Here is a 16,059-nt window from a genome sequence, read left to right as displayed (position 1 = left end):
AGACGGCGCCGTATGACCTTGTTGTGGCGGCGCTGTTAACTCCATCAACCCCCATCCAATCCATCAATCTTTCAGTCAATCAATGTGTTAAGTTCAAATCCCAATGCCCACCTCGACCAGCCCATCCTCAAATTCACATACGTGTCTGAGTGTCTTCTTGAAAGCTTCTGTAGGTTGGGGAGACCTGATACCTTCCCTTTACTCCCCCATCCTCACACACACTTTTATACTTACACACATACCGGGCACACGCACACGCACGCCCGCACATCTCACGCCTACACCAGAGGGACAACCGCATACCACTGCCCGTGTGTGTGTGTGTGTGTGTGTGTGTGTGTGTGTGTGTGTGTGTGTGTGTGTGTGTGTGTGTGTGTGTGTGTGTGTGCAAGCTAATGGGGATGGACGGCCTGATGTAGCATGGCAGGATATTGGTGTAGTTAAAGAAATAGGCGAGAGAGAGAGAGAGAGAGAGAGAGAGAGAGAGAGAGAGAGAGAGTTAAGGGCGCAGTGTAAGAGAAGTGTTAATTAAGAAAGTGTCGAGTAGGGAGGAGACAGAGACGGAGACGGGATAAAAGGTTCTAACGCGTCTTCACTAGTTACATGTGCTTCCTCCCGTTCCTCTAAACTTAATCAGCCATATCAGAGAGAGAGAGAGAGAGAGAGAGAGTGCTAAACTTGCTTACCTGTCCAATACTTCCTTTCACCTTTAGTATAAACTGTTTACTTCCTTGCTACACTAACCCAACCTAACCTAACCCCAATCCACCACTTCAGACGCTCCTCCTCCCTTCCTTACCCTGGCTTCCTCTGGGGTCCATCAACGTTTCCCTGATTAATTATCACCACTACTTCCCTTCCCTTCCCTTCCTTTCCCTTCTCTTCCTTTGCTCGTCTCTCCTCCCATCTCATTTCGTTCTCTCACTCACTCACTCACCTCTTTTAAGCTTTATTTTTGTTCCGTTCCCTGCCCCCCTTCCGCCCTTGTTCCCGATCCGTGAAGGGGGGGCGTGGGGTCGTGTTTAGGGGAGGGGGGACGTTTCTTGAGGCCGCTTCTTGTGTGTACGTACAGTCACTGCGGGTACGTCGGAGGGCACGAGCGAGCCACCTCCTCTCTCTCTGCATATTTCCCGGTGTGTGTGTGTGTGTGTGTGTGTGTGTGTGTGTGTGTGTGTGTGTGTGTGTGTGTGTGTGTGTGTGGTTAGCGCGTGCCATAAACAACATACCTGTGCCACTCCGTTACCTCTCGCAGTGATGAATTTACACTAGTACCTCCTCACGCGGTCTTCAGAAACTGATCGATGTGTGTGTTCATAGTAGTGTGAGTGACCGGTTCCTGTCTCCCTGCCTTCCCTCCTTCGGTAGTGACTTGGGGCACGGAAGAGCGTCTAAGAACACCTTCAGAAGTGTAAATCAAGTGTTCCATATGAACAGAAAACGAGAACTAGAGCAGGAAGGAACACGGAACACGGAACATGAAGCAGGAAGTTTTATAGTGTCTTATATTTGACTGACGTGAGGTGTGTGGGTTGTGCCGTCACCTTAAGGCAGTGTGTGTGCGTGTGTGTTGAGTCTGGCATCCCAGCTTGGCACCGGGGATATTCTAGACGCTGGGGTTTAGTGTCGAAGTGCCTGTAGTGCCTGGCGTGGCCCTCTGGCAGGTGGCGCGACGAACGGTGCGTGAGGCGTGGCGAGGAGAGGCAGAGGTGGTCTAGTAAACTTGCCCTAACACCCTCCTTTGCTTTCCTCTTTGTTTATCACACTCATTACTCCTTCCTTAACACCTTTTCTCCCTACGTATATTTCACCTATTATTCTTTTCCTTAATACCTTTCCCTTTGTACATTATACAATGTACATCTTTCCCTGTCTTATTTCATATAGTTTTCCTCGCCCACGACTCCTTTTAGACCCAAGCACACCTTTTGTCTTCCTAGATTACGTTCGGTTTAACCCAAATTTCTCTGCCTTTATTTTATTATTCCATACTTTAAGTCTTCCCCTGTCATATAACATAATTTTCCTCACCCACGATTCCTTCTAAACTTAACCACACTCCCTTATCCTTCTGAATTACCTTCTGTTTAACCCAGATTTCTATAGCTTTATTATACCTCATTCTTTTTTCGGTGTCTCTTCTAACCTTCATTATTTTATTATTAATCCCTATGATCTACAAAAGAATCTAACCTAAATCTTACTAATTTTCGTAACTCTTTCTCTTATTCTGTGCCTGTGTCTTCTTTTTTTTCCCCGTACTGTCATTTCTGTCATTCTGCCTTGTCTCAGTTTTTCGATTTTTGCAACATTCTAACCTAAATTTAGCCTGATCTTCACCACCTTTTTGTTTGTGTCTATTCCCTCTGTCACTTTACATCGCTTCTTCATTTGTTCTCCATTGCATTCTGTTCCCCGGCATTTCTGCACAACATTCTAACATAAATTTAACCCAATCTTCACCTCTCTACCTCATTCTGTCTGTGTCTATCCCCAGTCCCTTCTTATCACATCCATCACTGTACTTACACTCTATCTGCATCCCTCGACCTTCTACATCTATTCCCGATCTAAGCTGAGCCTGTCCTTCATCTTTCACTGTCATTTTTGTATCACTTCCGTAATTCTGTCACGGCAAATTCTCACCAATTCCTCCCTCCGTCTCACCTCTCACCTCTCACGCCTCCCACTCTCCCAGCCCCCGGTACAGTGAAATAAGGACTAAGAATCATGAGCAGCACAGCGGACTGGACACAAGAACGATTCATAACATTAGAAAGATGGAAGAGGAAGAAAGCAGCGATGGAGAAGAAGAGAATGGTGGAGAATGCAGGTCTGTGGAGAGAGAGAGGAGAAAGAGATGAGAGGGGGATGTTAATAAGAGTAGAAATAGACTTGTGAAAGGTGAGGAAGTACAAACACTTAAAATTGAATGTAGGAACAAAGTGTAACAAGGGAGGAGAAGGAAGGGAGAGGAAATAGATAAATGGAGGGAGGGAACACATACCAAGACAATTAAAGTAACGGCGTGGAAATTATGTGGTATGTAGAGAGAGAGAGAGAGAGAGAGAGAGAGAGAGAGAGAGAGAGAGAGAGATGCTAAAACGTGTTACTATTCTTTTTTTCTTAATTTCCTGTGTTTTTTTCTTTCACTCGTCCACTTTATGAATCTCTCTCTCTCTCTCTCTCTCTCTCTCTCTCTCTCTCTCTCTCTCTCTCTCTCTCTCTCTCTCTCTCTCTCTCTCTCTCTCATAACTCTTTCAACCTCATAGTAGTAGTACCAGCAGCAGCAGCAGTAGTAGTAGTAGTAGTAGTAGTAGTAGTAGTAGTAGTAGTAGTAGTAGCAGCAGCAGCAGTAGCAGAAATCTTCACCTTTACAACATTACATCCTTTACTGTAATAGATTAAGCAGCGTAACTTACCTTAAACAACATCTTACGGAGCAACAAATCCTACTACTATTTGTTCTTTCTTTGCGTTTACGTTACTACTTACACTAATAATCCCTTTGTAATCTGTGGTCTCTCGTCTTGCTATAGTCTCTCGGTTTTGTTGTGAAGGGGATCAAGAAGGCAGGGTGGGAAGGGAAGGGCGACAGAGAACAGTGCTTTATAGTATTTTAGTGCCCGTGTGTTGCCGTCTGGGAGATTTCCAACTTAAATACAACAATATGTGGTGTGGAATTTGTGAGGAAAGAGTGTGGTGAGGAAGGAGGAAGGAGACGGAGAGGTAGGAAGGAAGAGATCTGTGTGAGGGATTTGTGAGTGCGGAAGAGGAGTTTTAAAAGGTTGGGAGCCAGAGAGAAAGAGAGAGAGAGTCGCTAATCTAAAAACAACAAACATCGATGTATATTTTAAAGGAATCACAAAGTAACAAACAAAATTAAACAGACGAGATGAAAAAAATATGAAATCAGCAGAGAGAGAGAGAGAGAGAGAGAGAGAGAGAGAGAGAGAGAGAGAGAGAGAGATGCAGCAACGTGCCATGTTTTAAGTTCCGTATCACCAGCCAGAATACTATTGTACTAGAAAGCGCCAGTAACAAACATCTACAGTACTGAAACAGCGCCCCCTCTGCAGCGTCCCCCTTGGCCTGAGGAACTGTGGTGGAGTCGTGCCTTGCCAGTGTTGGAGAGAGATAGGCTGTGGCGGGGGTGTGAGCTCCGGTGGTGGCAGTGGTAGTGGTGGTGGTGGTGGTGTCCTCGATGATAGCGTACAGGCAGCGTAAGAGCAGCCTGGTGGGCCCCGAGGCTCATCTTAACCGGTGGCTGCAAAAGAAAGAGCTGAAGAGGAATGTAGGTGAGCTCAGGCTGGTGTGGCTTCCTCTCCTGCTGTACTTGGCTAGTCTTGTCGCTGCACCTTACCACATGGCACTGTCTTGAGTTGATGTGGTCTCATTGTTTATTTTTTTTTATATTGTATTCATGTGGTTATTTTAATTGCTTCCTTTGATTTGTTTCTTCGTCTCTCTTCAGGTTAGTGACTCTCTCTCTCTCTCTCTCTCTCTCTCTCTCTCTCTCTCTCTCTCTCTCTCTCTCTCTCTCTCTCTCTCTCTCTCTCTCTCTAAGCGGATTAAGTTTCCTTTGAATCTTTTCTTTTATACGATTTTTAAAGCATTTTTCAGCTTCTTATCTCTCTCTTTCTGTCTGAAAAGTATAAGATTACATTATATTTTCTCTTCTTTTATTATTCATCCGGTTATTTTGTTGCTTCCTTTCCTCCTCCTATTTCTCATCCTCTTCTTAAACACACACACACACACACACACACACACACACACACACACACACACACACACACACACACACACACACACACACACACACACACACACACACACACATTTAGATGATCTACAAGACTATTAGTGGAAGCAAATGATAAGGTGACACATACCGCTAATGAACCTTTCCTTCGTTTTCTTTCCGTTCCTTCCGCTCTGAGAATGAGAGAATATGAATGAGGATGCAGTAATTATATCTATTGTATTATACTGCGGTGTCGAACGTTTTTTTTTTTTTTCGTGTTGTTTTAATCATTGGAAAGAATGTTGGTCTGTACCAGTCATCAGTCAGGAGCTTAAGTCATCAGTCACCTGGCGCCGTGTGACCTCGTTGTGGTGACGCCAGTTTATCTGTCAGTCATCCTTCCCGTGTGTCATCGTGTCATTCTTCTTACTTTACTCGTCTTACTTTGTCTCTTTATTATTATACTCTTCACTTGATGTGTTGTGTGCCCTCTGATGTTCTGAACATTGTTTTGATGCCTTTCACTCGCTCACTGTCTGGTTGGCTGGCTGGCTGGCTGGCTAACTAACTAACTAACTAACTAACTAACTAACTAACTAACTAACTAACTCACTCACTCACTCACTCACTCACTCACTCACTCACTCACTCACTCACTCACTCACTCACTCACTCACTCACTCACTCACTCACTCACTCACAGGTTGACAGTGTTAGCTTATGTACAAATCTGCCTAATCTTTCAAAACCTCCCCGTTGACTGCGCACTCGACATGATTACTACTCTTCCACTCATCTAATAGTCTGTATGAGAACCTTTGTCTTCCTACAAACATACAGTACTTTTAGATACTCGAGAAGCTTATTCCTTTACCTCCTGCCTTGTTCCTGCGTCACTTCCTGATCTGTGTGGTCTTGACGTGAAGTTCAAGGTGAAGGAACACATCGTTGTATTGCACACCTGGCTGGGTAATGGCAGTCCTGGAGAGGTAATGAGTACCCACGCTCTGCCCTTACCCAGCGGACGCGGGTGATGGACGGGAGGGTATTAGTATATACGCGCCTACACAGTTTTTCTTTTCTCGCTTTCTTTCTTTCATTTAGGCTCGTGTTACTGAAGCTTTGTTCTCTCATAAGGTTGATTAATTTGGTTTCTTACGGGTAGTTTTCTTACTAATGATGCAAAATAAGTATACAGCAGGGTCATACCTTCTTCAAAGAAAAAAAAAAGTAAATGCTGCCAATAACTTTTCACTATAGAGCATGTAAAAATATATGTAAACATTTTTTTTTCTTTCATTGTATGTCTTGTATTGTTAAAATTTTACCTTCTAACTAGGAATGATTTCAAAGATTACAAGGGATGACAAAGTCGCCTCTATCTCAAGTTCCTATGTTCATATGTTCTCGTATGTGTTTTTCTCATTAAGAGATGGAAAATACGTGTCAATCCGTAACTAGTATCATGCGCACTCTTTAAAAAGCATGAGAGAATGAAGCTCAATCAAGGTTATGTTCTCATAGGTGTTTGCCAATAACAATACTAAATATGCGTAAAACCACCTCAAGAATCGTACAAACTCTTGATAAATACCAATAACTTCCGCTACAGTTTGTTAGAATCAGTTAAGGTAATATATTATGATATGTTCCCACGGATATTTTTCTCATTAAAGATTCAAAACACCATTAGAATCATACATAGTCTTGAAAAGCCACAAATAACTTCCACTGGAACCTGTTAGAATCAAGTTGACCTCTTTTGTTCTCATGTTTCCTTTTATGTTTCGTTTTTCTCTTTTCTCTTTAAAGATACATAACGGATATTAAACAATCACTAAAACCACACGCAGTCTTGAAAAAAAAATAGTTACAATTAAGCTTGGAGGCGTTTGAAAACAAGAACTTAAGAACTGTTTCTGCACTTTGACTTTACTTATGAGCGGCTGTGTTTGTTTTCGTTTGCTTGGCGTAACTCTGTCTCAAGGTGTAGGAGGGATGGACGTGAAAGGAGACACCCGCGCACTTGTATACAGCAGCTGCCCTCGTTGTCTTGTGTGTTGTTGTTAGCAGAGGGTGAGGATGAAAGGAATGGTGGGAGGGAAAGAAACACATGCGCACAGAGATAGATAGATAAATGGATAGATAGATAGATAGAGGTACAGATACTGTGTTGACACAGCTAGGAGTTAAATAACACATTAGATAACCATATGAAACACACACACACACACACACACACACACACACACACACACACACACACACACACACACACACACACACACACACACACACACCACGTAGTGTAGTGGTTAGCACGCTCGACTCACAATCGAGAGGGCCGGGTTCGAGTCCCGACGCGGCGAGGCAAATGGGCAAGCCTCTTAATGTGTGGCCCCTGTTCACCTAGCAGTAAATAGGTACGGGATGTAACTGGAGGGGTTGTGGCCTCGCTTTCCCGGTGTGTGGAGTGTGTTGTGGTCTCAGTCCTACCCGAAGATCGGTCTATGAGCTCTGAGCTCGCTCCGTAATAGGGAAGACTGGCTGGGTGACCAGCAGGCAACCGTGGTGGTGAAATTACACACACACACACACACACACACACACACACACACACACACACACACACACACACACACACACACACACACAGCCCACGTAAGCCGCTTTCACAATCCAAGTCCATTAAAGTGAACCATGAATATCAAACTTAAGTGAATAGCTGAAATTATAGCCAATTTTTTTTTTTTTTTACAATTACTTTTAATGGGCCCTTTCTAGAATCCTTTCGTAGTACATCTCTAGAGGCTATTATTTTAGAGTCACTTTATAGAACTTTCTTCATATTACTTAGTATTTTTACGACATTTAAAAACCATTTCTAGAGAATAACTTTGAAAAGGCGAATAGTGAAGGTCATAATTTTGATAAAACTCCTTACGCTTATAAACTCATTTTAAGCCATATTTTGGAGAGAGAGAGAGAGAGAGAGAGAGAGAGAGAGAGAGAGAGAGAGAGACAGAGAGAGAAGGAAGCGTGCATCTGGTTTGCGCTGGAAGAAAAGTGTGACGCAACAGAATTGACATTAGTAACATCAACAGTTGGCGTGAGGAGAGAGAGAGAGAGAGAGAGAGAGAGAGAGAGAGAGAGAGAGAGAGAGAGAGAGAGAGAGAGAGAGAGCGCAAAGAAAAATCGTCACTTAAAAAAACTTCCCCGAAACACGCAAAACATCTTTAAGCACATTATAAACTTTAAAAACACACGAAATACACAGAAAACCTTGCATTAACAGTTTACATGATTGATTGAAAAGAAAACGGAAGGCGCCATGAGAGAGAGAGAGAGAGAGAGAGAGAGAGAGAGAGAGAGAGAGAGAGAGCAAGGAATCAGGTGCCTGGCCTTGGAGGTATCCGCATCAACACCACACCACCACAGCCACCACCACCACCACCACAATCCGCGACACCTACGTAGATTCACTGGCCATTCGTGGTTAAAATATGTGTTTCTGTCGCTAGAGGGAGTTTAGGTCTGTCTGTGGTGTTTGGTTCGGTTTGGTTTAGTTGGTTGGGTTAGGTTGGGTTGGGTTGGTTGGTTGGTTGGTTAAGGTTAATTAATTTGGTAGTTGAGTTAATTAGGTTTGGTTTGGTTTGGTTGGGATGGGTTGGTTGAGTTAGGTAAATTAAGTTGGTAGTTGAGTTGGTTAAGTTTGGTTTGTTTGTAAGGTTAGGTTAGGTTAAGTTAGATTGGTTAGTTAATCACTTCATTGTTGGCTATATAGTTATTGGTTGGTCTGTTAGTAAATTAATTAGTTAGTTACAATGAACACGTTAGCCAATGTACGTGTTATTAGTTATTGTTAATTCTTGATGTTCCTTATTTCAACTATTTCGGTGTTATAAAGTGCTGAAGCTTTAAAGAAAACGTGAAATAGTTATCAAAGCAAAGATGAACATATTAATAGTATCCATCCGTGCAGCAATTACTAAATGTTTCTTGTTTGAGAGCTGTAATCGGTTAAGTAATAAAAATAGAATACTATAACACATAAACACGTCGGTAATCTTCTTAGATGTAGGAATTGTGGTCGTCTTTCATAGTATTTAAAAGGCATAATGTTAAAAACTATGAGATGAACATAATCCTAAGAAGAAACCATCACGTCAGGACGCGGGCAGGAGTGTACGTGACGGCGCGACGCTCGTAACTCTCAAGGTTGCCTCCACCGTTCATCCCTGGAGTGTTCCCGGCCCCTCGCAGGAACAAAAGTTAAAGATTACGTAACAAAAATGGCTGGACGCTGTTAATGATGTTGATAATTGCTCATAACAATATTTTTTACTAGTTTACTTGTTTATGTTGGTTTCATTGATCATTTTTAGGTGTCAGAAAGTAGGCATGATATTCCGCAACAAAAGACATCGAAGGAAATATTGATAATGAAATAATTAATGTTTTCATTTATTGATTTATTTACTCCTTTATATGTTTATTAATTTTCAAGTTTTGGTAATTTTTTTGGTCATAATTGAATAATAATGCATAACAAAATTTAGTAAACGTGCAAGAAAACATGTATGTTATCACTCATGCAATGTTCTGAGGTGTGTTTGTGTTTCATTGCCTCGTAAATAAACAGGCAAGTAGTAGTTTTCCTATCATGTTTCTGTGTAGTAATGAGTCAGAACCACCTCCTCTCCTCAGCAGTGCATCCTTTTATGGCAATGTTCACAGCGATACTGAAGCGAATCCTCGCATTACAACAAACACTTTCATTATATATTTTTAAAGCATTTTTACACTTGACTTGCCATATAGTTTCATACGCTCTCAGAATAAAGTGTAATATTGTGAATGCTAGATATGATAATGGTGCAAATCCTCACATTATAACAAACAGTATCATTGTACGTGTTTTTGTTATTTTTTTTACTATGCATTATATATTTACATATTTATTTATTCATATCTCTTACTACACACGCCATATAGAGTTTCATACATTCTTGAAATAAACTGTAATGCAAAAGAATGCACGTTAATGGTGGTGGTAGTGGTGGTGGTGGTGGTACATTCATTTTCCTCTGTTGTCAAGTATGTAGATAAGAACGTTAAAGTGGCAAGTTTATGATAGATGAAGAGTCTGTTGCGTAGAGTCATCGTGTATTTATCGAATGAAAAGCAGGATAGAAAATAGAGGAACTGTTGAGAAAAGCTGATTAAACTAAACTAACTAATCAAACTTGCCAATAAGAATGTGACGTGTATTTCTAATAAACTCAACTCATTCATTTTTACGAATCGAGAAACAAAACACGCAAAAATTCTCTTAGATAAACGCCACTTCTTCAGTTGCACGAGTCACCATACATAAATAAACCAATAAATATAAATACACAGGAAGTTTCATAGGAAGGGAAGTAACCTAATAAGTAGAGAAAACGTATACTGGAAGGGAGCACTGCGTAATACTTTAGTACATGTGGGCGTGTGTGGCCTAGATGGGAGAACCTGTGAGTGAGTGTGTGAGGGTGGAGTCACGCCCTCAAGGTCACACTTACGTAGGATTGCGTCACCAGAAAGGTCGTGGATCTTGGCTAAGCTGAACAAATATATCCTTATGCTTATTTCTCTCTCTCTCTCTCTCTCTCTCTCTCTCTCTCTCTCTCTGGGAAAAGATGTGGAGACGTGGAGGTTGGTTTCAGCTGGAGAGAGAGAGAGAGAGAGAGAGAGAGAGAGAGAGAGAGAGAGAGAGGGAGGTAGTTGCTTAAAAATGGCTTGTGCGGTTTGGAAGTGTACTAGAGTTTCAACAAAGCAAGGCAGGGTATTATCGTTTGTTGTTGTCGTTGCTAGTTATCTTTGTTATTGGTGTTGGTGGTGGTGATGGTAGTTTTTTTTTTTTTTTCTTGTTTTTGTTCTTTTTCTTTATCCTTCTTCTCCTTCTCCTCTTTCTCCTTCTGCTCCTTCTTCTCCTTCTCCTCTTGCTCCTTCTCCTCCTCCATTTCTTTCTTCTCCTCCTTCTCCTTCTCTTCTTCTTCGCCTTCTTCTCCATCTCCTCCTTCTATTTCTCCTCCTCCCTCTCCTTCTTCTCCTCCTTCTCCTTCTCCTTCTTCTCCTTCTTATCTTTCTTTTCCTGTTTTCCTCCTCCTCTTCCTCCTCCTTCTCCTCCTCCTCCTCCTCCTCCTCCTCCTCCTCCTCCTCCTCCTCCTCCTCCTCCTCCTCCTCCTCCTCCTCCTCCTCCTCCTCCTCCTCCTCCTCCTCCTCCTCCTCCTCGTAATAGTAGCATAGTAGTAATAGTAACACCAACATCAGTAGCAGTAATACCAACAACAGCATCCAGCAGCATCCAGTTCAACATTCCAGCGCCTCTAGACCTTTAAGGAAACTCAGAAAAGCATGACGCATCTTCCTTCCAGCGTCTTACAATGGCAGACAGTGGATGGCGGGAGGCCTTACGACGGGAAGCTCTCAGATGCTACCTCGGTCCTTAAATGGTTTAAGATAAATGACAAGTAGTTAGAGGCCACTTAGCTTACGATTCTAGCTTTTAAAGTATTCAGAACCTTAATCAAAGAGAAAGTTATTTAAGGTCCCTTCCTCGTTTCCTTAATAAAGCAGGGCGTGACGTAGATGGTTAGGTCAGACTGGCAGGGCAACGCACCGAGTGGTATAATCTTATCCAACCTTACCTTGCCTTACCTTGCCTTCCTCTCCCTTGATAACCTAACCTAACCTCACTTGATTTAATCTAATTTAACCTTACCTTTCCTTACATGATTTTACTTAATGTAACTATTTTACCATGAAATCTAACTTAACAACCTAACCTGCCCTAATTTTATCGTGACACACCATAGCTTACTTAATAAAACATGATTTATTTAAATATAAATGTACTATTTTCTACCTTACCATGTCTTACCATACGTACATATCTTGCCAAACTTATCTCATTTCAATCAGCTTTTATATTATCTTGTCCCTTAAATCGTATGATCTCAGTGCTGGGGCACAAAATCAACCGGTTAATCAGTCAGTCAGTCAATCAAGTTAACTATTTCTTTGGTACGACTGTCCTTCGTTAACCTTTATAGCTCAATAGGAATGATCGCATGGCAACACTGAAGAGAAACGAGAGAATAGAAGGTTAATTTCATCTTTATACTCTATAACTATAATAAGATAATAATTTAGCACACACAAAAAAGGAAAAGAATACTGTAAGAAACTGTAGGCGGTAAGTGTAGAATTCATCCAGCATTGAAGGACTTTAAACCAAATCTAACGTGAAGAGAGTCGCTTAGTGTGTTGCTACTCGGCTCACACTCTGAAATATCACCAGCGTCCGTCAGTGGTGAAGTGTGCCAACAACCAGCCAGAGAAGGGAGATCTTGGGGCTACCACGTGGCTAGTTAGGGCGGCACCTCAGAACTCGGCTGTTTAACATGACTAGGAGTGCTTGAGGTATCCACAGTTAACCTCTCTTGAACCCAGCCACACGTGTTCAGGAGTGTTCTGTCTTCCTGTGTCCGTTCTAGTCTAGTCATTGTAACCGACACACTGTTATGAGTCTGAGTGAGTTCAGTCTTCAACTCGTGTGTCGTTGAATACCGTAGTAGTGTGTTTGAAAGTGATGATGTCGTTGTAGTTATTATTGTGGTAGTTGTAGTGTTAGTAGTAGTAGTAGTAGTAGTAGTAGTAGTAGTAGTAGTAGTAGTAGTAGTAGCAGCAGTAGTAGTATTGTAAAGCTGCGTTATAAATATTGAGAGACGTTTTCCACACACACACACACACACACACACACACACACACACACACACACACACACACACACACACACACACACACACACCGAGTATTATTATTATTGGTTATCTTCTATATGTGTGTGTGTGTGTGTGTGTGTGTGTGGAGGGACGCCCGCCCGCCAGCTTGTGTTTGTTCGTTCGTTCGTCCCTGTTGGCCCACCTCACCCCATCACCCCTGTTTGACATTCTCTCCTTACCTCCCCTCCCCTCCTTCCCCAACCCTTAATGGCTTACTCTTCCTCCTCCTCCTCCCCAACACACACCCAACATCCACCACACACTTTTTTTCCCTTCCCCAACCGCCTCCACACCCATCCACCACCACCATCACCACCTCCACATTTTTCTTTCCCCTCCCCAGTGAACACATTCCACCGTGACTCACCACCGCATTTCCTTCACCACTTTTCAAAGCACTCACCACACGCACTTCTCCACCCACAGGACTCTCCCAGTACGCCACCTTCGGGCCTGACGAGGACTTCCCACTGCCGCCCCCAGACGAGGCCCCTCCGCCACCCTCCCCGCCCTCCCCAGTATCCTCTTCTTACTCAGAACTACGTCGCGCCGCCCCCTCCGCAAACGCCGCCGCCACTCACGCCCATAATGGAGCAGCACACGCCCATCAGCAACAGCAGCAGCCACAACAGCAACAGCAGCAGCAGCAACAGCCGGGGTCTAACTACGGAACGTACGCCCCTGGTTCCCATACGGTGAGTGAAACCCAAATTGAGAAACGCTGTGCTCTAACCACGATTGTTGTCAAAGGCGATAGGGAAGCGTTGCCGGGTTCTCAATGGTCTCTCCCCTACTAAAACCGTAGAAATCTCGTTAATCTATCACTCGAACCGTAAGAACACAGAAAAAAAAGTGTCAAAATACATGAGCTTATTACATAAAAAAAAAAGACCAGTCGAGGTGCACCAGACAGACTAGTTTCAGAATATGGTTATGAAGAGCGTCTCTGTGTCTGTGCATCTGTGTAAATTGACAAAGACGCAAGTGAGGTCTGCTGGCGAGACACAAATGCTCGCGGGGCATGAAGACAGCCAGCCGGTGGGAGGGAGGGAGGCATGAGTGAGCGGTTGGGAAGTGGCAGTGGCATGCAGGCCAGGCAGGCGGCAGACGGTAGGCAGGATAGCGGGCGGCGGGGCAGACGGGCAGACGGGCGAGTGAGCGGGTGGTTGGGTCAAGATGTTTACCCCGCCGGAAGGTTACATGTGACGCGGCGGCCTGGAGAGAGAGAGAGAGAGAGAGAGAGAGAGAGAGAGAGGGTGGATGATATTTTGCTTTCAGTTCTTGGATCACCACAGCCTTTCTCTCTCTCTCTCTCTCTCTCTCTCTCTCTCTCTCTCTCTCTCTCTCTCTCTCTCTCTGTGCTCACTTCCCTGATTGCATATTTTTTCGCTCAGTCTGGGCGATACTTTCTGGAACTGTGAACTTGCTTGACCTTCACTGGCCACACAGGTCAAGAATACACTTCTCTGGCCATTTAAATACCTAATGATTCCCTTCTCTCTCTCTCTCTCTCTCTCTCTCTCTCTCTCTCTCTCTCTCTCTCTCTCTCTCTCTCTCTCTCTCTCTCTCTCTCTCTCTCTCTCTCGTCCATGTTACATCACTGCTCCGCTTCTCTTTTGCTCTCTCTCTTGCTTCTTTTATCCCGTTCCTTGTTCATCATCAGCTGACTCGGTCACGCGTTCCGTTCCCTCCTCCTCTTTTCCTCCCGCCCAGATTTACGTAACGGGGGAAGGACTCAAGCAGGAGGAGGTCGTCGCCGGGCAGATCAGGTTGAGTCGAGTCGCGGTACATGATATGGAGAGGAGGACGTGATGCAGGCAGTGGTGCGAGGCGGAGCAGAGCTTGGGCTTGGGTTTGGGTTTGGGTTTGGGTTTGGGTTTGGGCTTGGGTAGCGGAGGGAAGGCCCGCACACCTGGGCAGGTAGCGGAGAGAAGGGCAGCAGGTAGTAGACTCACGCCTGCACCCTCCGGTCAGCCTCCACTTCTTCCACAGGGCCCGCAAGACCCTTAGGCAAGGCGGTGGCTGAGGGCGGGGCTGAGGCAGAGTAGGGGAGGGCTTCATGGTAGAAGTGCACTACCACCACCACCATCACCACCTCCACGCACGGTCTCGGGGCGGTGCCATATAAGGAGATCTTGGCACGCTCGCTGGTCTGGGGCAGAGGGTGGCCCTTCATGGCTATGTTTAGAGACAAGTTGGGGACACCGACCCCCAAGTACCCTTGATCAACCCGTCATTGTTGGCCCGGAGGTTCCAGGTCGGGCTGAGGGGTATGTTGGGTTCGGCGAGGTGGAAGGCACTCGCGGCCTGACTCACCCGCGCCCCATCCCCTCCCCCGCCCCACACACACACACGCCGGGAGCCAAGTTGTCATCCTAATCGGGCGCCTCCGCGGGGCACCATAACGTCATAGATTCGTCATCACTTTCACTCGAGCCCAGGCCAGTCAGCGGGCGGGACTGGGCGCGCGTCACCGGTTACCTCAGCGTGCAAGGCCAATGGGCGGCGGTGCGGTGCGCAGTGGGCGGGGAGGGCAGGCCATGTGGCTGGGCACCACCTGTAGTGTAGCGCCGAGGAGTGTCGCAGCTCCACCTCCGGAGTCCCGCCGCGGCCAGCACCAGGTGGGTGGCGGCAGTGGCGGTGGTAGTGGTGTGCCCGTGACGTGGATCAGTTCTGGTGGTGGCGTGGTGGTGAGAGTGTCCTGGTGGTGTCGTGGTGCCGGTGATGATGGTAAGGGTAGAATTAGTGACGGTGGTGGCGGTGGCGGTGTGATGATATGGTAGTGGTGATAATGACAGTGATGGTGGTTATAAACTGAAGACTGGCTACTGTACTACCAACCAACCGTGTGTGTGTGTGTGTGTGTGTGTGTGTGTGTGTGTGTGTGTGTGTGTGTGTGTTGTCGTGGGCGGGTGATGGATACTGGTGAATCAGTGCAGTCGTGGCGGCGGCAGAAGCAGTCGTAGCAACAAGAGAAACAAAAGAGTATTCACGCAGGTTATCCCCTTGACCCTTGCAGTCTCGACCACGCCCTCTCTGCTTGCTTGCCTTCCGCCGTTCAGAGCATCACCTCGCCTGTGCTTTACGCGTCTCTCTTCCCCGACAAACATATACCCAGTTGCACCTTAGTAGCGTTCCGACTGGTATTGGCGCTGTGCCGGAGGGGCGAAGAAGTGGTGGTAGTGGAGGCGGGGATGTAGTGGAGTACCGTGGACTGGTATGGGGCGTGGGGGTAAGGTGGCCCGGGGCAGCAGGTGTCCAACTGGGAGGATAATGAACGAGTGAACTCTGCTCGGTGCTTCAACCTTACCTGGCCTCACTCCTCTTCCTCCCTCCCCCCAAGTTCCGTATATCACTTCATGCATTCCCTCTTCACTTGAATTGCCTGCTTGCCTCGCTCCGTCCTCCTCTCTCCTTGCACGTCCCAAGGATACCTAAAAGCGGCTCTCTTGTGTTAGACCTGTTTTAAGGAGGTTGTGAGGCACT

The 16,059-nt window shown here is 45.2% G+C and overlaps 1 protein-coding gene across 6 annotated transcripts in view; it reads left to right on the top strand.

The window, feature by feature from the left end:
• The window catches only part of LOC123515371 (thyroid receptor-interacting protein 6-like), a 40,609-nt gene that overhangs the window by 11,950 nt on the left and 12,600 nt on the right, over window positions 1–16,059 (top strand). For all 6 annotated transcript variants that reach the window (XM_045273884.1, XM_045273879.1, XM_045273881.1 and 3 more), the window contains exon 4: window positions 13,000–13,268. In XM_045273884.1, the coding sequence (XP_045129819.1) occupies window positions 13,000–13,268 (269 nt within the window). The remainder of the gene's footprint in view (window positions 1–12,999; window positions 13,269–16,059) is intronic.

The sequence above is a fragment of the Portunus trituberculatus genome, chromosome 39, assembly GCF_017591435.1.
Source record: "Portunus trituberculatus isolate SZX2019 chromosome 39, ASM1759143v1, whole genome shotgun sequence".
In the NCBI taxonomy this organism is placed as follows: domain Eukaryota; kingdom Metazoa; phylum Arthropoda; class Malacostraca; order Decapoda; family Portunidae; genus Portunus; species Portunus trituberculatus.
This window is presented reverse-complemented; position numbering and strand designations above follow the sequence as displayed.